The 25,774-nt window shown below is 42.4% G+C and overlaps 1 protein-coding gene across 1 annotated transcript in view; it reads left to right on the forward strand.

Moving 5' to 3' along the window:
• TRAF3IP2 (TRAF3 interacting protein 2) overlaps nt 1–25,774 on the forward strand; it is a 39,809-nt gene that overhangs the window by 12,496 nt on the left and 1,539 nt on the right. The window contains exons 3-8 of the mRNA XM_058566449.1: nt 9,918–10,110; nt 13,597–13,775; nt 15,803–15,891; nt 19,878–19,946; nt 21,075–21,191; nt 24,207–24,281. Of these exons, the coding sequence (XP_058422432.1) occupies nt 9,918–10,110; nt 13,597–13,775; nt 15,803–15,891; nt 19,878–19,946; nt 21,075–21,191; nt 24,207–24,281 (722 nt within the window). The remainder of the gene's footprint in view (nt 1–9,917; nt 10,111–13,596; nt 13,776–15,802; nt 15,892–19,877; nt 19,947–21,074; nt 21,192–24,206; nt 24,282–25,774) is intronic.

The following is a 25,774-nucleotide window of genomic DNA, read 5'->3' on the forward strand; positions in this document are numbered from 1 at the left end:
AAATGATTTTAAGAAAACTAGTTTGTTGTCCAAATTCTTGAGCATCTGGGCTCTTCCCCATCTGCATGCTTCTTCCCCATCTTAGATTTGGCAGAGAAAGGGGTCTTCTGTCAAAAAAATCAGAAGGTGCCCAGAATGTCATTGAGACTCTGGGTTCATGCCATCACATGAAGATCAGGTTGCTCCTGTGATTCTGTTGCTTAAACCCCTTTGGAGACTTGAGTCATCCACCTCTATCTTATGTTCTAGTCACACCCAAGGACTGGCAGTCCCTGTAACTTGTCTAGCCGATTCACATCTCCAAGCATTTGCCCGTGTTCTTCTCTCTATCCAGGATGTTCTTCCCCTTCTTACGCATTTGACCCCATTCTATACCTCTTTTATTTTTTTAACCACTTTATTGAGATCTAATTTACATACTGTAATGTTCACCCTTTGCCCATTTTAAGTGTACAAGTCAATGGATTGTAGTATTTTCACAGGGTTATACAACCATCACCATATATATTTTTTAAGACTTAGCTCATGTGTCCCTCTGGAAACCTCCCCAGATCAGTCCCTCCTCCAGGCTCTCTATTTCCTTGTGCTTTGCTTGTTGAGGCTCCTACTACAGTGGCAGTATGGCAGCTACTTATGGGCTTGTCTACCTCTCCTTCCAGGCTGCAAACTTCTGCACATCAACAAAGGTGTATTTTCAATCCATAATTCCCTAGCATGTAGCACAGTGACCAGCATACCCTAGACTCTCAATAAATTATTTCTGAATGAGTGAATGAATGAATAATATGCATCAGGGCATTAAGCATCTCTGAAAGTGATAAAGTCTTAGATTGAGATAAAAGGTCCGTCACAATTCGGGATATTAAATCTCTACTGACGCCACTGGAAAATAACAATAGGGCTTTACAGATCACACACAGGCCTGTGAGATGTGATATTTTTCTTAGCAAATAAACACTGTACAAAGAGCAGTTCAAATGGTATAAGAAGAGTCTGACCAAAGGCCTGATGCCCCGCTTTAAAATAAATTATAGAAATAATTAGAAATGCTGTAATCAATCACAATTTATGTATTTGTACATGTACACTTTTTTTTTTTGTGAGGAAGATCAGCCCTGAGCTAACATCCATGCCAATCCTCCTGTTTTTGCTGAGGAAGACTGGCCCTGGGCTAACATCTGTGCCCATCTTCCTCCACTTTATATGGGACGCCGCCACAGCATGGCCTGACAAGTGGTGCCTCGGTGTGCGCCCGGGATCCGAACCCGGGCCACCAGCAGCGGAGCACACGCACTTAACCGCTATGCCATGGGGCTGGCCCCTGTACGTGTACACTTACTATAAAGCTTCCTAAAGTGAATGGAGCAGCACAGTAATTAATAATTAAAAAAAAAAGGGGGGGGGGCTGGCCTGGTGGTGTAGTGGTTAAGTTTGGTACCTTCCACTTCAGCGGCCCGGGTTCACTGGTTCAGATCCCAGGTGTGGACCTACACCACTTGTCAGCCACGCTGTGGCGGCAACCCACATATAAAGTAGAGGAAGACTGGCACAGATGTTAGCTCAGGGTGAATCTTCCTCAAGCAAAAAACGAGGAAGATTGGCAACAGATGTTAGCTCAGAGCTAGTCTTCCTCAAGCGAAAACAACAACAAAAAAGGAAGTTGTAAGAATGAACATAAGGTTAGGAGTGAAGCCAGGAGCTGGGGAAGCAGCAGGACTTGGGGAGAAAGAGCCCCTGAGGCCTAAAACTGGGACCCAGTGTGTTGGATGTGGGGAAGTCAACGGATTGAGGGTGGTGGACACGACTGCCTGCTTTGGGTGCCCAACAGGGATAGGATGGGTGTGGTGGCAGAGTTCCTTCAGTATGAATCACTGAGAACTGAACCTTGGCAGGGTCAGGGTTGTGTTTATTTCTCAATGATTCCCAGGTTAAAAGGGATTAATTTTGTGGAACTAACACATTCAACTACTCTTTTAACATTCTACTGTCTGCATTTAAAGATAATTTTTCTGATCATAACAGTAATATTTGTTCACTCTCAAAATTGAAATATGCCCAAAAGGTCAGTTCATATTTCTGTTACCCAAATATAATTCCTTTATTGGGGTTTTGACATATTTATTTCTGTTTTTTCTTTGCATATATATTTAATGTAAAATTCAAATAATTTCCAATGACATTCAGTGTACTTCTTCCAGCATCATTTAAAAATGCTGCATAGTATTTCATCAGATGTATCTACAAAATTGTTTGTAACCTATTCTCCGTTGTTGGACATTTTGAATAGTTTCCAGTTTCTGATCTGATAAGCAATGATATGACAAACATTATGTACATAAGTTTTTATCTGCATTTCTGGTTAATTCTTTAGATTAATGTGTAGATGTGTGAAGACTTAGTCAAGGGTTTTGTGATCCTAAGTCCCAAGCAGTTGCCTTTATCCACTCACAGGAGAAAGCCTCATCATGGTAGACAAAGAAAGCATTGGCTCATTATAATTTGAGGGTCCCAGGAAGATCTTCCCACTTGAAAGTATTTTTCCTGTTGAAGCCTGAAATGGCCCCATTAGCAATGCAGTCTTTGGAGGTAAGCATTGCCCCCTCTGGGCAGGCTCTTCTACATGCAAACACTCCACTGGAAAAACTTTTAGTCTCTAATACCTCAAGACCTGCTTTCTTTCATTAGATCCCTGTCCCTTGATCTCTATAATATATCCTTCTATCGAATGGGGGGGACGAGAGGGTCGCCTAGGATCCTGGGAGTGAAGAGAGGTGAAGAAAGGCAGAGAGGAGAGAAGTTGGACAGGAGAAGAGAATAATTTACAGAAGATATACAAACAGCCAATAAGCATATGAAACCAAGCTGAACATTACCGAATTTAAGAAAAATGTATATATGCAACATTTTTAAAAATACCTTTTTCCTAATTAGGTGTGCAAAAATAAAAAGCCTCAGACAACCAGTGTTAGTGGGGTTATGGGGAAATGAACACTCCTATCTACTCTTGCTAGGAGTGTAAATTGGTACAATCTTGCAGAAGGCAATCTCACTATTAATCAAAATTTTAAATGTGCTTTCTCTTTGGCCCTGCAGTCTCACTTGTAAGAATCTATCCTAGGGCTGGCCCCGTGGCTTAGTGGTTAAGTGCGCACGCTCCGCTGCTGGCGGCTCCGGTTCGGATCCCAGGCGCGCACCGACGCACTGCTTCTCCAGCCATGCTGAGGCCGCATCCCACATACAGCAACTAGAAAGATGTGCAACTATGACATACAACTATCTACCGGGGCTTTGGGGGGAAAATAAATAAATAAATAAAATCTTTAAAAAAAAAAAAAGAATCTATCCTAAAGAAACATTAAACAAGCATATAAAAATATACAAACAAGGATTTTTTTTTTTTTTTTTTGAGGAAGATCAGCTCTGAGCTAACATCCATGCTAATCCTCCTCTTTTTGCTGAGGAAGACCGGCTCTGAGCTAACATCTATTGCCAATCCTCCTCCTTTTTTTTTTTTTTTACCCCCAAATCCTCAGTAGATAGTTGTATGTCATAGTGGCACATCCTTCTAGTTGCTGTATGTGGGACGTGGCCTCAACATGGCCAGAGAAGCGGTGTGTTGGTGCGCGCCAGGGATCCGAACCTGGGCCACCAGTAGCAGAGCGCGCGCACTTAACCGCCAAGCCACAGGGCTGGCCCCAAACAAGGATGTTTATTAAAGCATCGTTGTATTAGAGTAAAAATGAAAACAGCTAAAATACCTATCAATGAGGGGAGAGAGAAGTAATTTGTGATTTATTTATACAATGGACTACTAGGCCTCTGTTACATAGAACAAAGTATACATTCTGACATAAAAAAGATTAAGTGGAAAAGCAAGATGCAGTGTTCATCCCATATGTGATATTTTAAAAAAATACATGTGTTTAAAAACTATACATTAAAAAGCCTGGAAGAATTGCCCCAACTGTTAACAGTGATCATGCGGGGAGGGGAGCAGGGAATTAAGAGGCAGGGAGATTTTCCTTCTAACTTTATATACTTTAGTTGAATTTGTTATAGCAAACAGATATTACTCTTATATTTAAAAAATAAGTAAAAGTTAAAAAGAAGAAAGAAAGGTGAGGGGAAAGGAGAGTGTACAGGTGGGCTCACCCTCGTGCACCCTGCATGTGCCTTGGCCCTGGCTCCCAAGAGCATCTAATCACAGGGAGGAGGGTCAGGTTGGGCCATTTTGGTCAAGGAAGACCAGGGCTTATGGTTTTTCTTCCAGGCTCTATAAGCCCAGAATATTAGTGAAGCCTCCAGCAGTGATGGCTCCTATGAAGGTTGCTGCGAGGATTCAGTGAGATAATGTATTAAAGGCACTGGGAAAGTGGCTGGCTTGTACTCAGCCCTCAATAACTAGCAGCTCTTAGTTATTATCACTATTATTTAAATGGATCCTGCAGCCCAGCCCTGTCGAGTACTACTCTACTTCCAGATCCTCTTGCTGGCACAGATTTTAAGCATTCAAAGCAGGTGTTGCAAATGCTTAGTTTCATGTCAGTGCTATAACTGCACTTAATTGCCAACAAAACCACTTCAAAAGAGCTGTTCAGCTAAGGGATGCTCGTGCAGTTGGAAACCATGGCTACGTGGTTCTACTCAGCTTTAGAAGAGCATGACTTCCTCATCCATTAATGAAAATATAAATAAATAATGATCACCATGCAAATGGCACACCTCAGCCTTTGCAAGTTAAAGCAGAAATGGTTACTGGTCACCCCTTTCATGTAAAAAAGGAAAACGTTTTCAAAGCAGGTGAAAACGAGAAGTGGAATAACCCTATGTTTCGTCCTCCCCAAACCCCCTGGAGAAGTTGGCCTCATACTGCTTCAGAATCCTTCCACTGAAGGTCACCAGAATGGAGATCATGGCTGTGCAATCAAATAAAACCCATGATGCAAATAAATTGGAAAAAAGAACATATTAAATCTAATGAGCCCTTATTTTACTATGAAATTCTTGCTTTCTCTACCAAGGAGATTGAATAAAATAAAACTGTGGATTCAATAAAATAACACATGCCTACTATTGCTCATATGGAGCCAAAAAGTGATTATTTGTATGCTAGAATGCATGCACAATTAAAAGTAAGGAAAAAATAAACCAGATGGAAGAAATGATAAAGAAAGGCGTTGCCTTTCAGGACCCACAGCTGCTTCCAGCTGTGGGAGTTCCTGTAACAGTTTATGTTGGTTATCTTGTTTCCTGCTAAACTGATTGCATTATATCATGATGTTTTTTGACAACTTAAAAATCAGATTTTATTTTCTCTCTCATAGACTCTTTTAATACCATTCTTAATAAGGAAGAAAAATGTTGAATGTTTTGACCGATAAGTGGAAAACCTCGTTTAGGATTTGGTTTACAAATTCCAAGTGGTAGTAACATGAAGATCATGTGTCCCCAGGCCAAGAGGATCATAAGATTGACAAATAACATACAGTTCTGGGCACCCATTTATGATTGTGCAAGATCTGTATTTTTGTTTTGTGATGAACACTGCCTCAGAACTGAGGCGTTACCATGCTAACAAATCATTTGTCTATCATATCACCCACCGCCTTCTATTTTCCATTTCCCACAGAATAAACTCTCTTGATGGAATTTTAGGCACCGAGGACAAGTCAGTGGGGGAGATATTTTTGGGCAGTGATTCTTAAGTCTACGATGTAGGTGGCTGCCGGCTTGCATGCCTCCCCTTCTCACACACTGAGTGTGGGTTTGCGTTTCAAAACAGACACCCAGACACACAGATTTTCTTTCTTTCTCTCTCCATTTATTTTGAGCTACTCAAGGGAACTGGATCCTATTTATTCTGTTCACTCAGTGCCTAGCCATAGAAATTCAATAAATATTTGTTGAATGAATAAAAAGAAATCTGTTCCCTATTTCCTGGGGAAAGGAGTGGTCCCTAATCATCAGTAGAGCCTTTGTGATATCAGGCCTTGGAAAAGCCATCTTTAACTGTCTTATGGGAGAGGGGAGGAAGGGAGGGAGGTCAATGAGATTTGGAAACACAACTTGTCCATTTATTTATCAATTTATTCAAGAAATATTTTCCCATTCCTGTACTAGGCACTGTGTGTACAGTGGTGAACACAACACACATGGTCCTGTTTTCATGGAGTTCAGAGTCTACTGGAGAGACAGATAAGTAGAAATCAGCAAACAAAACAACAAAGTATGAGGGCTATGGAGGAAATAACTGGGTGTTAGAACAAACATTAATAGACAGGATGGCCAGAGGAGGCCTCTTTGAGGAGGACACATTTGAGCTAACATCTAAAGAATGAGAAGGTTGAGGAAGCAAAGAGCTTGGTGTAGTTAAGGTACCAAAAGCAAGCCAGTGGGGCTGGAACAAGGTGAGCAGGGAGAGAATGATACGCTAGCAGATGAAGGATGCAAGGACTGTGGTAGGGAATTGGATTTTATTCTAAGGTAAACTTCTTTCAGAAAACAGAAAACTGAACTCCATAATCCTGAATAAAGAACTTAGAACAGTACCTGAGATGTAGCAAGTCCTCAATAAATGTTAGCCATTATTATATATACCGTACTCAACTAAACTAGCAACACTTGGTCAAAATAGTGGGATGGAATGATTACACTCGAGCAAGGAAAAGGTACTCACTTACCTGAGAAGCATAGTTTTCATTTAGCAACTTTTCCGCACGACCAGCCAAATTCCAGACAAAACCAGTCAAATTCCACTTACAAAAGGGAAAGCTTATTTTTGATTGATCCTCTGATATCCAATATTTCTTTGTTTTAAACAATCAAAGGACAGCACGGAGAACTCTACTGTCAGTACCCTAATTTTAAAAATAGATGAGGTGGATCATTTTCATCTGCTCACATAAACCCGTGTAAGTTTTTACCACAGGTGGCCATTTCAGAAATGAAAGTTACAGCTAATCAAACACTTAGCCCACATGCCTTAGTGATTTTAATGATACGATTTGTTGCTATGAGACAAAAACATGTTGTGCGGGAAATAATCTGTTAGAAATCGTATGACCTTGATTCAAAGGCTTTGATTAACAGCACTAACATCCGCTCTCTGGAAAAGAAACAAACCCTATGATTAGAGCTTGGTAGTCCTTTTAAAGCAAATAAAACATTATTAGCCACTTATTAATGGATGTGGAAAGCAAAAATGGCTCCAAACATTAAAAACTTTCAAGGCCACTGGCAAAGTTTCTCCTCTCTTACCTTGACTTTCTCCTTCCTACTCCCAGAGGGAGACACGAAGGAAAAAAAAAAAAAACCAAAATGGACAGCAGATGAGAAGTAGACAGTCTAGAAGATCCAAGACCTAGCAAGCAGATTGTGCAGTCCTCAATGGCTTCTCTTTTTCTGTGTGTGTGAAGTTGGCTTTGTAACTATTCGATCTTCACGCATTCACTTTTCAAGCATCCCCTGTGTGCAGCACTATGCTTGGAGACGTGGTGGCCATCAGACACAGTCCATGCTTTCTCAGAGCTTAGATGCTAGTAGGGAAGGCAGAGAGGTTGACAAGCAAGAGTCATGCTTACTTACACAAAACACATGATGAGCACTATGAAGAAAATAAAATAGAGGGGATGGGATGAGGCAACTGGGTGAAGGGGTGCGCCTCTTTGAATAGGCAATAGCAACTTGAATGACAAGTTGCTCTGTAAAGACATAGGGCAAAAACATTCTGGGCAGAGAGGATGGCAAACTCAAGGTCCCAGAGGTGGGGATAAGTTTGGGGTGTTCAAGAAGAACAAAGATGACCAGGGTAGCTGGGGCTTGGCGAACTTGTGAGAGCATAGTAGGAGATGAGATGAAGAAGGGCAGGGAGCAGATCACGCAGGGTGGATTTTAAGTGCAGTGGGAGATCTCTGGAGGGGTGTAGCTACAGCTGGGTTTGGAAATGGTCTACTCATGCAAGACTCATCTAAAGCAGGGCTGGCCCCTGCCTGGTGACCTGATGGCAGTGGCACTTTTTGCCCATTTCTAGCTGGGGAAAAGGAGCAGCAGTAGTGACCTGTCCTGTTGCCCTGAAACTCCAACTGGTGATCTGGATCCCTTGGAATATATCTGACCTGTCGCAGGAAGGCTGTAAAAGCAAAACCTGTGTGGTGTATCTTGTCCTAGACCACAGGGGTCTCTGTGGTCCTGTCTCCCCCTACTTAGAGATGCCCTCCAAGCCCTGGTCTCCTTTATCAGCCAGGGGCTGGGAAAGGCCCAGGCAGATCCTTTTATCCTCCTCCCCTTCCTCCACCCCTAATATCATGACCAGGCCTAAGCAACAGCAGGGCAAGGGTCACGGCCAGGGCCAGGAGACCATCTGGGTTGGAGGAGTATGGTCACTTTTGCCAGAGGAAGCGTGACAGGAAGGACCTGGCTGGTGTCACGGATCAAAGCAAACAATAGATTGAATCCAGAGAATCTGATCGTGCTTGAGAGACTGGCTTGAGCACATTCCCAGGGTCACCCAGCCAAGTTTCCTGAGTCCAGACAGTGGAGACCTGAAGCCAGCCATGCTAGCAAACACACACATTATCTGTCTTTTGTTGTGTACTTGAGGCCAACAGTCTTCTGAATGTTCCCCTGAAAACTTCAATGACTCCTGGCTACTTACCAAACTAAAAATAAAACTCTTAGCCACATTCTCACTCCCTACATTCTGGTTCAATCTACCTTATCTGTTACTTTCTTGCTTGCTTGCTAGTTTTATTTCACTTTACATCCCTGCATGTATCCTACTTACACAGCAGGCAAACTTCATTATGAAAAATCAAGAATAAAGACCAGAAATATATATCTTTTTAAAAACAAGGTTCCTTCTTGTCTGAACTAGCTATGCCTCCTGGATCATCCAACTTCTTACTCGGACAGAGTTGGCAATGCTTGGATCACCAGGAGATGCTAATGGTTTATTTTGCTGTGTTACCCACTTGGCTGTCTCCAGTCCCCTTGTAGGCTGGACCCACCCCTATGGCGCATCCCCATCCTTACCTCTCAGATTTCCTACACGTGAGCCCCTTTGTGCCTGGGCAGTTCCTTCGGAGGCTTCCTCTCTTACCCTTACTGCGTTCCCTGCATTCCTCCTCTGGCCTTCAGTTCTTTTCTCTCACCTGGTTACGCAGGCTGCCCTTCTTCCCTTGGGACCCTGCTGCTCCTGGGCCTGGCTGGGACCAACTTTCTCCTAGATTACACATTCACATAAGTCATCGCTGGCCCTGGCTGTGCTCCAAAGCCTGCCCTCCTCTAACTGCCCTGGCCCCAAGTGCACACAGAAAGTTTTAGCAAGAGAGGACCAAGACAGTTGGGAGGTGTTGCCAACTGGTTGGCTACTTCCCAGACGTATGAGCCAAATTTTCATTCATTTACTTCTTCCTAAGAGGGAATGGTATATGTGTGTGAATGTGTGTGTGTGTGTGTGTGTGTGTGTGTGTGTGTGTGTTGTGTCCACTTGGGGGAAGGAAAGGAGAGAGCAGTGATTCTGTATCTGTCATGAGGATAATTTCTCCTAGCCTTGTTCTAGAAACTTGGGGAATTATGGTAGGAATGATGGTGTGAGAGAGCTTCTTCCTGGTTGGATTATCCTAAGTATCTTATTAAAATGGGGGCCTCTGTGGAGCTTTGTGCTTTCCCATTAGAACACCAAATCATGATTTCACAGATGTTTGTATTTAGGAAAAAAAGAGAAACAATGACTCAATTTAATGAAAACTATCAAGTAAATAATAGTACAGAAATATGGCAAATACAACAGAGGTGGTAATTGATATCTGGAATCCTCAGTTAGTATCAAGACAAAAATTTGCCTTGAGCTTACTCTCCTTTCCCACGAAGGAGCTAGAGTCAATCTGCCCTGTTCTCTTTGCTGTCTTCACCTACAGATGGCCACGACTACCCTCGAGCAGCCTACCAGCAAGTGATCCAGCCGGCTCTGCCCGGGCAGCCCCTACCTGGAGCCAGTGTGAGAGGCTTGCACCCTGTGCAGAAGGTCATCCTGAATTATCCCAGCCCCTGGGACCAAGAAGAGAGGCCCGCACAAAGAGACTGCTTCTCCCCAGGGCTCCCGAGGTATCAGTAAGTATGACAGGGCCAACTTTCAGACATTTGTAACATGAAAAAGAATGATGCCAGTGCAATCATGATGTATCAAAACTCTGTTGCTTTGCCACCCATGTTAGTGACCAAGTCACACAGTGAACACGCCACATAGACTTTTCAGGTCAGGAGGAAATGGAAGCTAGTTGACAAGACCCTCTTTACCAGACACATAAAGCCACTGGTGACTAGTCAAAATTCTCTTGAAGGAAATGCTCTTAAGATGCTGTCACTCCCCACTTCTTTTACTTTCAGGTCACCTGGCCTTTTAGCCCACGAGATAGATTTTTATTTTTACTATGATTAACTTCTACTGTTACGAAGTTCTTTTTTAGATCCCTAGTTTCTTTACCTGTTAAACCCATTTCTTACTTTGAAACTTTAAATTGTTAGTTCTCAATAGAAATTTAAAATAACCTATTTTCTTTTGTAATAAAAGCATTCACTCATGCTGAACATCATTATTGGGTCTTTCCTATACTTCTTCCAGAAAAACAATTCTGGTTTTTCTTCACTTCAGTTGTCTAACACTTTACAGTCATGCACCACATAATGACATTTTGGTCAATGACGGACTGCATATACAATGGTGGTCCTATAAGATTAGTACCATATAGCCTAGGTGTATAGTAGGCTATACCACCTAGGTTTGTGTAAGTACGTTCTATGATGTTCTCACAACAACAAAATCACCTAACGACACATTTCTTAGAACATATCCCTGTCATTAAGTGACACATGACTGTAATCATTTTTCCTCTCATTGTTTTCTTTTGACTCTTCAAGTTTTCCTTTTCTCTTAATTTATGGATCTAAAATATATAGGAAAAACTCATACAAATAGAGCTTCCTAATTTATGACAAAATTAGAGTGGATGAAATATTTGCTCTTGCTCAAGCATGACTTTTATATACCCCTCAAAATAAAACTATATTCTGTTTTGAGAATAAATATGAAGGTCCTATTAAAGCAGATTTTTCAGAAATATAGAAATTGGTAATTAGCTCAAAAAGTTTATTGAAAGAAAAAAAGCCTACTCTATTTACAATAGCAGATAAGATACATGCCTGCTTTCCTCTTTACTCAAAAGCCCACAAGCCCTCAAATTTTCTTTCCAGACAGGTCTCTTATTTATTTATTTCCCTCAGCAGAGGTGTATTTCTGCCTCATCCACCCCTATCAGTGTTGTCCCTTGTTGTGGGGTTCTTTTTTTTTTTTTTTTTTTTTGCTGATGAGGAAGATTTGCCCTGAGCTAACATCTGTTGCCAATCTTCCTCTTTTTTTGCTTGAGGAAGATTAGTCCTGAGCTAACATCTGTGCCAGTCTTCCTCTATTTTGTATGTGCATTGCCACTACAGCATGGCTGACAAGTGGTGTAGGTCCAAGCCCCGGATCTGAACCTGCGAACCCAGGGTGCCAAAGCGGAATGCGCCAAAATTTAACCACTACACCACGGGGCCGGCCTCCAGATCCCTTATTTTTTTAAAACAAAATTACATGGAGTTTAAATAATGGAATTAAGAAAAATGTGATTTTACAGTCAGATAAGCACTCTTATAGAAGAAATATCTAAAATTCCAAGAAAACAAACAAAATTTAAGCATCTTTATGAAACAGGTTTGGTGTTGAATAGGGGAGGCAATAGTAATTTTTAAAATAAACATTTATTTTGTAGTAATTTTAGATTTACAGAAGAATTGCAAATACAGTACAGAATAATTGCTTTTGTAACATCAATTTAAGCCTGCTCCGGTCTCCTTGGATTTATTATTTTAGGATAATGAAAAATAAGTGCAGGCAATGAAGCTAATTCCCCTCTTACTGAAAATTTGAAAGAGAACCTTAATACAGAAAGTTTACTCTGTGATTAATCTTCATGATATTGTTTTTATATAGACATTTTTGAATATTATCAAGGCCTTAACCTTTCTTTATCAAATAAGCAATTCTCTTTTATAACAACTACGCAACTTTAGGTATAAAGAGATTTAATGCAAGAAGGATATGGAACTGGATATCCATCAGATGAAGGCAAATTTTGTAGGAATTTTTTTTCTATATTAATAAAAATATAAAATAAAAATAACTTCCTCAGACATTTATATTTTATAAATACAGTATATTTGAGATTCTGTGTAACTTTATTTTATATTCTGTTACATGAGACTTTCAGAATTTTTGATTACCCTTTTGGGCGAAAATATGACAACATAAGCAACAATTTATAAAAACTGGGCATATACACATAGATTTTGTAATCAAAACTTTTTAAATGTATGATATAAACAATCTCAAACACACAACAAATAACAAACATCCATGTTCCCACTACCTAGATTTTTAAAATGTTAACATACTGCTACATTTGCTTCAGAGTTTTTTAAAGAAATAAAACATTACAGTTTTAGTCCCCCTATCAGTTAGGATTCAATTACAGAAAACAGAAACTACTCTAGCTATTTTAAGCAGAAGGGATTTAATATAGGGAATCGGGTGCTTACGAAATTGTGGGAGGTTGGAGAAGCGAGCTTCTAGGAATGATCCCAGGGCAACACCACAGAACAGGACACCAAAGAAGCCTCTTCCTCTGTCATGGTCAGAGAGGCAGAGGATCAGAAAGCCACCATGGAACTCTCCATTTTAGGCTACACTGCCACAGCACAATCCAGAATCAGGAAGCCGCCACCGCTACAACTATTAGATCCATTCTGTGCCTACTAGATCTGCACTGGCCAAAAATGTATGCCCATGCCCTGATCTTGACACTGTGAAGCTGATAACGGGACACTGGGATGCTTCCTGAGGAACTGAGGAACTCATGACAGCACTTTCCAACAGAAGTGGCAGAAGCATGGCGTCCATTTCCTTCTGCCTTCCAAATCTCACATGAGTCTGATTGTTCTTCTCAGCAGAATGTTCATGGGAATACTGGCGACCAAAAAAATAATAAAGATGCCATAAAATGTGGTAGGAACTTCTTTAAATGATCTTCAAAATCAGACTTTCATCCATATATTAACAACGTAAATACTTTTAAACCTATATAGCCTTTTATACCTTTTGATACATAATTAAATGTTATCTATCTAGAAGTCCTGTCTTTTTACCTGAATGCCTAAACACCAACCTTTATGTCACCCATTATACTACTTTGTTTTATTGCTGACTTTGTGTGCCCTGTCCATGAGACTTATCTTCCCAATTAGATGGTCCTTGAATCAAGAAATCAAATCCAGTTCCCTCTTTCGACTCCTAGCACAGGCCCTTACCTATGGCAGCCGGCCGAATTACTTATTGACTGAAATTCCATGGAGCAACCCTCGTCCCTCTGGCTCAGAAAAGAAAAGGAAGCAGAGGAGAGAGAGAGCTCACTGGTATCTTCCCAAAGTTCTTCAAGGCTTTCTGTCCTTCTAGGTTTGTCTTTGGGAAAAATGCAAATTTACTGTAAATGTGTTCCTTTCCAGGGACCAGCTATATAACCAGCCACCTAACAGAGCTGGAGTTCCTGAGGAGTCCTTGGAGTGTCCTGCAGAGTTGAGACCACAGGGTCCCCAGGCTCCATCCCCAGCTGCTGTCCCTAGACCCCCTAGTAACCCTCCAGCCAGAGGAACTCTCAAAACAAGCAATTTGCCAGAAGAATTGCGTAAGTTGTTTGCAATGTTGTTTTTTCCTTCTTGTCAGGTCTTATGCTTTGAGAGTATTTGATGATTATTCATCCATAATTTTGGATAATCTTCTCATCTACACAGTGAAATATAATTTACTTTTTTGCTTTTTGCTAAAAAAGTAACCAGCATTTTGTATGAGTGTTTTGAGTGATTCTGATACTGCCAGCAATACTACTCACAAAGTGCTTACCATTAGGTTTTCTTAAACATACACTCCAACAACAAATAACCCAACACTTTTCCCTCTTCTAAATGATGCTCTTGACTGGACTTGTCCCTGAGTAAATTGATTGGATGTCCATGTGGTATTGGCCAGGGACCTAGCGTCTCACCATAAATTAGCAACAGCCTTCAAGAACGAGGTCATTTCCTGTAGGAATGAGCAATCTTGTTTGGAAAAAGCCACTCACATTCTCCATACTGCTTTACAACCAAATGCAAACTAAGCCTTTTATTTAAAGAAACATTCGACTGAGTGTTAGGTGATGATTCTTTTTCCACATTTTGCAGCCAGAACCAGAAATATTGAAATATCACCAAACTGTTCTCATATTAAGGTCAGTCAGGACAGTAGGTTCCAGAAATCTTAAGAAAACAGCTGCTACTTGTGAAATTGTTATATTCTGTTGTGCTTGCTAGAGAAGCTCAGGTAATTCTAATAAGTCCTTTCCAAATCTGGGCACCTCTTTGAACCAAACTTTAAAATTAAGCCCTTTGCATTTGTTAATTCCTGTTGGGGAATGTGTGCTCTTTAGTCATATATGACTCCAAAAATTTTCTATGACAAGGATCCATTGCTGTTTTTCATTCAAAAAGAATTTTTTTTTAATCTTCTGAAAATTGTATACATTTTAATTTTGAGCATTTCTGGAGAATAGATGTTGCCCTGCATAGGATATAGTCCTGATGTCAGTCTATAGATCATATTTATCTTACTATAATCTATAAAGGGAGTCTAAAATTCTAACATAGGAGTTGGTTGAATATTAAGTGTTGAGAAGAAAATAAATTGAATGCCATCAATATGCCTAGCTGCTTAAATGAGTCAATATGACCATTGTACACACTTCCATTTGAGAGGTGTGTTTCAAAAAAAAAGAGCCTGAGCGTAGATGAATACACGTTGACTCACATTTTCTCTCCAACCCCCCTTTCCTCTCCACCCTCCGCCCTAGGGACTTCCTGAGATTTAGTCAATTCATTCGAGACTAAAAGCCAACACACAGAGATTATTCATCTATCACATTAACATGCTAGCCAGATTATTTTCCCAAGACTTTGGTTTTCATCCTGACTGGGTTAAGCTTGTGGGTACGCTACCATCTGTTGCTCTAGGCTGACCTAGGGAGGAGCAAGAGAGTCAGTGACCCTGGACTCCCCAGAGGTGGTGTCTCTCCTTCAAACTGCTGAAGTTCTCACTAACATTTCTGAGCTGCACTTTAATCTACTCCAACTTCCTTGCCTTCCCCCACCAGTGAGTGGATGGGGGGAAGGAAGGGGTGAGAACCACTTTCTCCCCCTCCCCTCACTTGTTTTTGTCAAGCAAGAGTTCAGGGCAGCAGAGAGCATCATGAGATCAAAAGAGGACACTGCTGGGTGGCCCCTTAGCAAGGCTGAGCTTCTTGGCCTGCTGTGAGTATTCTTTGGGCACAGTGCCAAGTGTCTCTAAGAAACCAGGCAGTGGCCTGATCTTAAAGACCCGCAGGTTCTGGGTGACAGATTTTTTGTTAATGCATCATGTGGTTTTTCAAAAGACCTCCTTGGCTTGTCTCGGCCTGCCAGCGCTCTCCCCTGTGCCTCTCCTTTCCACGCACCCTGAGCAGTCTGCGCTCCCTCAGACAGATCCCCATGCCCCTTTTGGCCTGTGGATTTATGTCTTAAACCAGCCTGAGGTTTCCCTTTATTAATCTAGAAAGACAAAAGATATTGCATACAATTTGCAAGTGCCTTCAGAATAGAATAATTTTACTAGTTTCTAATAAATGTAAAAAATCTCTCTTAGGGAAAGTCTTCATCACTTATTCTATGGACACAGCCATGGAGGTGGTGAAATTCGTCAACTTTTTGTTGGTAAATGGCTTCCAAACTGCTGTAAGTATTTTATCCAAAGACAAGACTGAACAATTAAAGTGAGTACAATGAAAAGAAAAACAAAAGGAGAAAAAGTACTAATAGCTGTTGATGTTTTAAACTATATTATTTATGTGATTATGAACTAAACGCTTATGGATTTAGGTAATTATTTTCTAGAGCTTAAACTATCCAAGGTCTCCAGTATTGTTTTCCTGCATGCTTTTTGACTGGCCCTGAGTACAACCAGATCAGTGTTAATGCCGACCACATAACGCAGCTGGAAGGAAACGCCAGGCTCTTGCTGCACCTTGTACCTTTGCCCTTTTTCACCAATATGCCTGCTTTGGTTGTGCTTCCTGTGATGCAGAAGGCTGCAGATTTCGCTAGGTCACCTGCTTATCTTCCAAGGTCCTTGCATTCTGCACTGGGCTGTGAGGTTTGAAGTAGAAGCCTGCAGCCTGGGTCCCCCCACTGGGCACAGCTGCCATTCCACAACTGAACGCAGGACAGGGAATACATGGCCAGGTTCTCTGCTGGTCTAGTCTAGTTCTAGGAGAGGTAGACAGCCCAGCCCTGCAGTTTACTGTGATCTTGGCCCAAGAAATCTCAGGAAGTGCACACTCCTCAAGTACCCCTGCAATGCCTTGAAACAGCACAGCTTAAAGCCATATGAGTTCTTTTTTAGGGTAAATAAAATGTCACAGGGGTCTACTCGGAGAGCTGGCTTTCCTTATCACTAAGATCACTTCTTTTCCTTCCCAGAGGCCTCCTCTGGGTATTTAGTGACAGTGAATTCTAGAGAGTGGTGAATAATTAAGGGGAGTATCTATGAATAGGAATGTTGAAGGATAAAGAGGGAATTCTTAGTAACTAACTGTCCATTTCAAAGATATTTAGGGGGCCAGCCCTGTGGCATAGTGGTTAAGTTCGGTGCATTCTGCTTTGGAGGCCTGGGTTCGCGGGTTCAGATCCTGGTTGTGGACATACACCACCTGTCAGTGGCCATGCTATGGCGGTGACCCACACATAAAATAGAGGAAGATTGGCATAGATGTTAGCTCAGGGCGAATCTTCCTCAAGCAAAAAAAGAGGAAGATTGGCAACGGATGTTAGCTCAGGAGGAATCTTCCTCAGCAAAAAAAATAATAAAATAAATAAAATTTAAAAAGACTATTTAGCATTACTTAACAGGAGTTTTTATTTGAATTTTTTCTTTATTCTGTAATTTTTTTTAAAAAATGAGAGTGTCTGAAAATTTGTAAAAAGCATACAATTTATACACTCCAACTTCATGACTATATAGAGACCAACATTTCAATTTCTCATTTCTGGAATAGAAAGCACTGTGGTAACCATGACATAAAATCAAATTACAGGACATAAGGCCAACATCTCAGAAAAGATCTTACTTTTGGTCCTTTCTAAATAAGCATACTGAGTGCCACTGGAGAAGAAGACAGGTTTTTGTGACCTTAACAATCATAGGCTGTTTAGGCAGAATTTAAATCTGTCCTTGATCCTCATCACTCTGAAGCTTCCTGGTAGAACCACAGAGCCCTGTCCTGGACAGCTAATTACTATATTGACACATCAAGATCCCCTTAGTGGAGAAAAAAACTTAGTGGTTACTTTAAGGAGAGTTTAATAAAGGGACTATTTTCAAAGCTCTAGGTAAGTTTTAGGGAATCCACAGAGACTAATATAATATTCTGGGACTAGCAAAAGCAGGGAGTTGCTACCAGCCCCAGGTCTACAGAGGCAGGGGAACAGTGGTGACTGCAGCCTAAAGAGGGTGGCTGCATTGGTTTGCTAGAGCTGCCATAAAGTACCACAGGCTGGAGGCTCAAACAACAGAAGTTTATATCCTCACAGTTCTGGAGCCTAGAAGTCCAAGATCAAGGTTTCAGCAGGGTTGGTTTCATTCTGAGGCCTCTTCTTTGGCTTATGGATAGCCATTTTCTCCCTCTGTCTTCACCTGGTCTTTCCTCTGTGTGTCCTAATCTCCTCTTATAAGGACCCCAGTCATATTGGATGAGGCCCCACCATATGGCCTCATTTTACCTTAATTACCTCTTTAAAGGTCTTGTCTCCAAATACAGTCACATTCTGAGGCACTAGGGCTTAAGACTTCAATATGTGAATTTGGGAGGGACATAATTCCGTCCAGAATAGCAGCTATGTGGAGAAGTTGGCTTGCCAGGAGCTATGGGTTTTAGTAGAGATCTGGAGAGACAAATGGAAGATATCCAGCACATTGCGCCTCCCAGAATGTCCACCTCAGTAGCAGGGAATAATTTAGGTGCTGGGCTAATAATAATAATGACCATTTATTGAGTATTTACTTCATGCCTGGCATTATGACATGCTTTTTCCATGTTAACTCATTTTAATTCTCACAACCATCCTAGGAAGTCAGTTTATTAACCATATATTACAAATGAAGATAATAAGACTTAAAGAGTTTCAGTAATGTTTCCCAAGTCATGCAAGTGGGAAGTGCAGAAGCCAATAGTAGAACCAAGAGTAGAGCCACACTGTCTGTCTCTTTTCAATCTCAACATTATATTGCTTCCATCTTGTATAATAGAAACGGATTACTGATGCAGTCATAGAGAGCTACAAAAGCTTCCTCAAGATTACCCAAGGTAGTCATTGGCCATCAGACATTTTAAAGCAGGAATCATCCAAACCCAAAAGAAAGCCATTCCATTTTTGATGTCCCATCAGTAAAGAAACATATTCTGGACTCGTATTATGTACTGTTTGTATTTGACTGTTTAGTGGACGCAAAGCACGATCTTGTTCCATAGGAAGCTTAGAACCAGGCTGAAGAGATAAGGCAGACATAAATGAGACATTTAGTAAATGAAAGAATGTTATAATAATGTGTTAATTGTCCAGTACTGCTAGTGGTCACAATGGGGTAGAGTCCGGTGAGGTGAAGAGGAAGTCAGTGTGTGGGGAGGATTCACAGAGCAGGGGGGCTTGCACTGTGCTTTTAGGGTGTTGGGGATGCCAGTGTGGGGAGTAAAGTAGATAGGGCATGTGGGGAAAAGAGAGGTAAAGTGGATCATGGATGGTGTGGAAAGCTTGCTGAGCGCTGGGACTTGGCTTGATGGGTCCTAAGCGGCAGAGTGACACTTAGGACAGTTGATCTGGGAGCAGTGTGGCTGAATCAAATAACTCCTCCTTAAGGACACCCTCCCTGAGTATCCTATTCCAGTACATAATCCCCCTTCCAGTCAAGAGCACCTTGTACACACACACATACACTACTCTCTGGCTGCAGGACAAGCCTGAGCCCAAGAAAGGCCTTCTTATTTGGTTTTCTGTGAAACTGGTTTTTCTCCCCTTCAAATACGCCTTAAATGACTTGATATTTAATATCAGTCTTTTCAAGGCCCAAGAGTTCTACTTCCGGACTTTCATCATAAACCTTTTCCCCACCAGCTCAGTAATTGTTTTTGTGACTATTCCTTGGATTTGCTCCAAGTTTCATACAATCATTTTTAAACGTATAGATCGAAACTGGACATAATACCATAATTATGACCTGGCTAATGCAAGTAATGCACCACAATTGTATCTCAGTACTTACACATCGTGTATCCATTAAAATGTTTCAGAATCATGTGTGCCTTTCCAATTACAGATATATATATATATATATAGTATGATATATATAGTATGTATATTGCTGGCTTACATCCAACTTGGTGATCTACTTTGTCTCTCAGATTCTTAAAACATAATTACTGTGTAGCCAAAGATACATTTTGATGTGTACCACTATATCCTAATTATGGATATTAAATACTTAAATGCCTACTATTGTTGAAATTGGGAACATTTTAAGAAAATTGTATTTTGTTCTTTAGATTTACATTACAAAAGCATTGGTACCTTTTTCAATTTTAGATGTATATAGTTTCTTGTGTTTTTTCTTGCTCTGCATCTAGAGAAAGCTTCTCATTAGAGCCACCTCCCACATCTTTTTCTTGTAGATTGACATATTTGAGGATAGAATCCGAGGCATTGATATCATTAAGTGGATGGAACGCTACCTTAGGGATGTAAGTACATTCCAAAATTCTGAGCTTGTTTTCTGGTGAGAAAGACAATTAGCTTGTAAAATTATTTTATGAAAGAAGCACTGGCATACCCACGAAGTCCAAAGCTGAGAAAGTCTCAACAAAGCCTTCCTTGTTGGCAGCCGTGCTAAGACTTGGAAAGGAAGGATGGGGTTGCCCTCCTGGACATGCCCAGGCAGGAAATAACGGTCAAACCAGACACAGGTGGTTGATAACAATCAGAGCAAACAATTTCTTGACCAGAATAGGAAAGGAGGAAATGCAGGCGGGGAGTGGGGATGGAGCGGCAGAATTCAATTTAATCTGAGGCCACCCCGAGTGTTTTGTGGGATCGGGCTGCAGAGATTTCCGGGCTGCAGAGGTTTCCGGGCAGCCTCGCAGGCCATGCAGCACACCACCCCCAGGCGCCCCCTCACAGCTCTGTGATTTGTTTTTCACTGACAGAATCTATACCGGCCACTGGGACACTTTGTGCTTTAACAAGATAGAAATTGATTGCTGCCAGCATGTCCGTGTCGGCCGCTTCGGCCGGCCCTTTTGGAGGGAGCGGTGGGGGACAGTCTCAGCAGGCTGGGGTTTTGTGGCTTGTCCTTTTGTCTGCAGCCTGAGGTTTCCTTTGTGCTGAAGGGTCTGTTCCTCTCGACTGTGCTAACACACACAGGCAGCAAGCAGGGCAGTCAGGAGTGCAGTAACCGACAGCTTAGATCCAGCGACCGGAGGAGGGAGGGGGTTTTTCATCAGTGGTGTTGCAGAGCCTTTTTGCCAGGATGCAGAATCACTTAGTGATTCCGGCTTTCATTAGACGTTTATTAGTGATGGTGTGGAAAATGGTGGGGAAAACCGCATCCGTTTAGGAGAGCTCCTCTCGGAGCCATTTGCTCTGCCTGTTTGAAGGGAATTGGGGAGGGAGACAGAGGGGAGAAGGGGAGACAGGAGTCTGCCTGAGTGGGGGCCAGTGCCTTTCAGTTTCCACGGAGAATGAGCCCAGCCCTCCATCCTCCAGTATATCAGAGAATGCTTACAGTCCTGCTGGCTAGTTTCCAGCCTGCCTTCACCAAATGGACCACAATTTACACTTCCATAAACATGCTTTCTCCCTCTCATTAACAGAAGACAGTGATGATTATCGTAGCAATCAGCCCCAAATACAAACAGGATGTGGAAGGCGCTGAGTCGCAGCTGGACGAGGATGAGCATGGCTTACATACTAAGTACATTCATCGAATGGTGAGTGGTAAGGGAACCACAGCACCTTGCTGTCCCTCGGAGACAAGCTCTTTCTTCTGTGAAGGCCTGTCCTTCACTAGAGACCGACTGAAGGTGGCATGATGATGGGCGAAGAACCCCAGACAGGAGAGGGGGATGTTGGTTCTGGTTCTGACTACCTTTGGGACATTGGGCAAGTCACCACACCTCTGGGACTCTGTTCTTATCAGTAACAAGGGAAGATTAATCTGTATCTCTACGTTCCAAGATTCTGGAAAGCAGTGTTCTGCTGGCTTGCTTGTTTACCAATGAATGTGAAGTCCTGGGGTGGGGGAGACAGGGCTGTGAGGAGAGCAGGCCCCTGCATCTGTATCATATTCTGTCCCCTGCCTTTTCAGAGAGGCAGAAAAGCACAGTAAAAAGGACACGTGCTGTTGTATCAGACAAGCTTGGTTCACATTCGGCTTCCTCGTGTATAGGTTGTGTGACCAGGGGCCAACTGCTTAAACCTCTTTGTGCCTCATGTCCCTATTCATAAAATGGGTCACTAATACTTACAGTGTTGTTGTGAAGATTAAATGAAATAATGTTTGTGAAGTATATGGCACACATCGGATGCTCAGTCAAGGGAAAGGGTTGTTCTTGGCTCATGATAGATGAGCAACAGTCCACTGCCTCACCTGAATTGTGGGGCCTGGTCAAACTAAAACCAGTGGGAGAAATTTATAGGAAGGTAGACTTACTCAGCATCTGATAGAACACTCTGACTGAAAATATCACCTAGCTCTGGAAATGGCTGTTTTATGGGCTAGCAATCTTCCTGCTTTCCAAGATTGTCAAGACACTGTGGAGAATGTTCCTGCTTGACTAGGATGCCAGACTAGACTTATGACTTTTAAAACTTTCCCCTGGAGACCCTACTGGGTGCTGGGGGTGGGAGTGGCTCTGGGCCTCCCACTCCACCTCAACCAGAGCTGGTCTGCCTTTTAGGCTTGTTTGTTTACCAAGGATTCTGAGATTTTAAAAGGCTTCAAAATCAGTGGACTAGAACTTGTAAGCTCCATTTCAGCTCTAACATTCCACAGACGGGGAAGGCACCTGGAATGGGCATAAAGATCACTAACTAAGACAGGAAGATGATGCAGGAAGCAGAAGTGGCCCAGACAGAATAAGTAAGCAGCACAAGGCAGGAGGCAGTCAGGCAGTCAAGGGACATGCAGCTTTACCTCAGAGGAAGCTGACTTAAATCCAGGTCTGTCCTGTGGATCAGGAGTGCAAGAAAAAGGCAGGGTGGGCAGGTGGTGTTCACCATCTGGGTCTTCAGGGGCTCTGTCCCCTCTTTTACCAAGTACTGACCACTTATTTGCGCTCAGAACTAACTCAAAGTAAAAGCCAAGGTAAGATGGTGAGGTCAAAGAATAAGGCCAAGAAGTCAAGAGATAGTCTCTCTCCGATTCCATTCTCACAGCCATGGGTGGGGCCCAGAAAAGGTACCATTTCTGCCCTAAAAGGTCATGGCTGGCTCTGGGTGCTGCCGTCCCTTGGCTGTCTGCTGCATGTCTGCATGGACCCAAAGCCCTCGATGTTCTGTCTGTATCTCTAGGAACCTGCCAGTCCTGGGAGTCGACAGCTGGTGTGTAGGAAGGGCTCCAGGTCCCTGCCAGTTCCTGAGGAAACTGTCAAGCTCTGCTGGTGTGTGGCAATGCCAGGCAGTAATACGCAGCTCAAGCTCACAGCTTGTCTGACTATACCCAGCCATGAGCCAGATTGTCTCCAAACTTGGTTTCTTGGGACAATGATGTCTTGGGCCCTTTATCGTCACTGAAGGGGTTGAAGAGGCTAGATACAGAAGTGCCTTCTGCCCACCTGGCTGACTTCCTGGTCCCTTCCAGGCAGCAGAAAACTCCAGGACAGAGTGAGTGAAGAGGTGCCCATGAGTAACTGCACCATAGAGCCAATGACTTCTCAGAGGACTAATATCTGGAAATATGAGAGAAAATAAAAATGCACTGCTGCTGGCCTGCCTCTCAACACATTGGGTAGCCTAGTGGACAAGCAAAATTTTACAGTATACAATGTCCTAGAAGTCGGAAACTAAATCCGGTTCTTCACTTTTAACTTATAAACCCTCTGCCCTTCCTTTCACATGTTTGTACTGGTGTGTTTGGTGCTTTTAGTTGCACAGTACTTGAGTCATTTTTATTTTTTTATTTTTTGTGAGGAAGATCAGCCCTGAGCTAACATCCATGCTAATCCTCTTTTTGCTGAGGAAGACTGGCTCTGAGCTAACATCTATTGCCAATCCTCCTCCTTTTTTTCTCCCCAAAGCCCCAGTAAATAGTTGTATGTTATAGTTGCACATCCTTCTAGTTGCTGTATGTGGGACGTGGCCTCAGCATGGCCGGAGAAGCTGTGCGTCGGTGCGCGCCCGGGATCCGAACCCGGGCCGCCAGTAGCGGAGCGCGCACACTCAACCGCTGAGCCACAGGGCCGGCCCTTGAGTCATTTTTAAATACGCTTTTGGTGTTGTCTTCTGATTTTTAAAGGGAGATGGTTCTGAGAAAACACCTTGTGGAGGATTTGTGTGTATTGTGATTGTGTGTGTGATTATGTGTAAGTGTGTAAGAGTGTGTGTTTATGAGGGGGTTTCTATGGTGATTTCAATAATCAGTGGTCACCACTGTCACTTTCTTTTCTGTTCTGTTTTATTCCCATGCACGATGAAGACTTCTCAGTTATAAAAATCAATTGGGAGATGAAATAGTTGGGAACACATAATTCCTCATCTCTTTGTCATCAGATGACCGAAAGCTTTGTGCTGGTCACAGGATTTGGAAGACTCTAAATCTCCTCATATTTAAAATTCTAGTTTTGATACAGTTCTTGGTAACTAAATCTTTTTGCGCCACCGCAGTGTCAGAGCAAGTTGGAACTGGTGTGGGGAACCTAAATAAAGGTGGGCTTGCACGATTGTAGGTACCATTAACTCCTCATCCTCATTCCTGAAATTAAACCTGCAAATTTGTTCTGTTCCAGATGCAGATTGAGTTCATAAAACAAGGAAGCATGAATTTCAGATTCATCCCTGTGCTCTTCCCAAATGCTAAGAAGGTAAACAAACAAACAAAAACCTTATAACTCAAGCTTTGGTTTGCTTACCATCTGGGATCTGAAGTGGAAAGGCTTATCAACTCTTTATCAATCCTTAGAGATAACAGTGTTACCAGAAAGATCAACTGTACCACTCAGTTCAGCAGCATGAATCAGGAAGGTTTTACAGTGTTATCTGAGAGACCATCACTGTCCTAATTGTTCAAATAGCCATTACACACAAAGAAGTAGTTTGTGTTTTAACTCATGAGAGAAAAAGAGACTGTTGATCTTATACTTCTTATCTCTTGAACATAGAAGTCAAGATGTGTAGGTTTTTTACTGCCTGCTTCATGAAAGTATTTTGTTGCACGTAGCTCAGCTCTCAAAGCTGTAGAATATAGGAATTAAATCTACACAGCTACCAAAGTGAACTTTGCTGCGGTTCATATGAGGGGTTTTGTACCAGAAGGGCATGCCAGCAGGTTTGGGGAATGGGGGCACCATCTGAGGCCATGTGCCAGGCTTAGCAAAGGAAGGCAGTGGTGTAAATGTCTTGTGAGTCAGACCACAGCACCCTGAGCTCAGGCCAGATTCACCTGGAGGATCCCTAGATGTCAGGACTGCATTGAGACTTCTGCTCTGATTGAGGGAGGGTCCAGTTTATGTGAATGAGACATCCAGGCTTGTATGGTTCACAACCCGCACAATAGTATGCCTTTCCATCACTGCAAGATCTCCTTACTGGTCTCCCCGTCTCTACCTTGACCCTGTACTAGCCAGCCTCTTCTCTACTGTCAAAGAGGAAACCCAAAATGTAGATTTGATCTGTCTCTCTGCAGCTTAGAAGTGTTGTGATGGTTTCCACTGACTACAAGATCATATCCACCTTTCTTGGAAGGATGTATGAGGCCTCTTAGAAGAGAACTCTGCCCACTTGCTCCACTTTCCCTCTTATCAGCCTGTGCACCGACGACTCCACACTCTCGTCATCCTGGACTATTTCAGCATGCCCCATCACACACGCCATGTTCTTTCATGTTTCTGTGCCTTTGCACTTTCTGTTCCCTCTACTTGCAATGCCCTTCCCTGACTTGTCTGTCTAGTGAACTCTTGCTTATCCTTGTGTCACCCAATCTTTCTAGCCTCTCCTGACCTCCCTTCCCTTATGCCGATATATTGAATTGTCCCTCTCTCGAGAGCTCTTAACTATAGTACCTTGAGTCAATGGTATGTGTTTGGGGGTGGGGGCGCTGGGAGTAACTGTTTAGAATTACTGGAGCATGGTGATAGAAAAAGCAGACCAACTTTTAGTTGGTTTTACTGTGTTTAAAACTTCTTCAGGCAATCCCCTTGTTGCCTATGCTTGGGTCAGACTGTTCCTACTGCCTGCCCCCTTGGTACGCCATTGCCTAGAAAATAGTTTCTTTACATTTTGACTCCATGATAAGACTATGAGCTCCTCAAGGCAGTACCTGTTTTTCATTTGGGTATCATCAGTACTCAGGATAATG

The sequence above is a fragment of the Diceros bicornis genome, chromosome 23 (genome assembly GCF_020826845.1).
Source record: "Diceros bicornis minor isolate mBicDic1 chromosome 23, mDicBic1.mat.cur, whole genome shotgun sequence".
NCBI classification, from domain to species: Eukaryota; Metazoa; Chordata; class Mammalia; order Perissodactyla; family Rhinocerotidae; genus Diceros; species Diceros bicornis.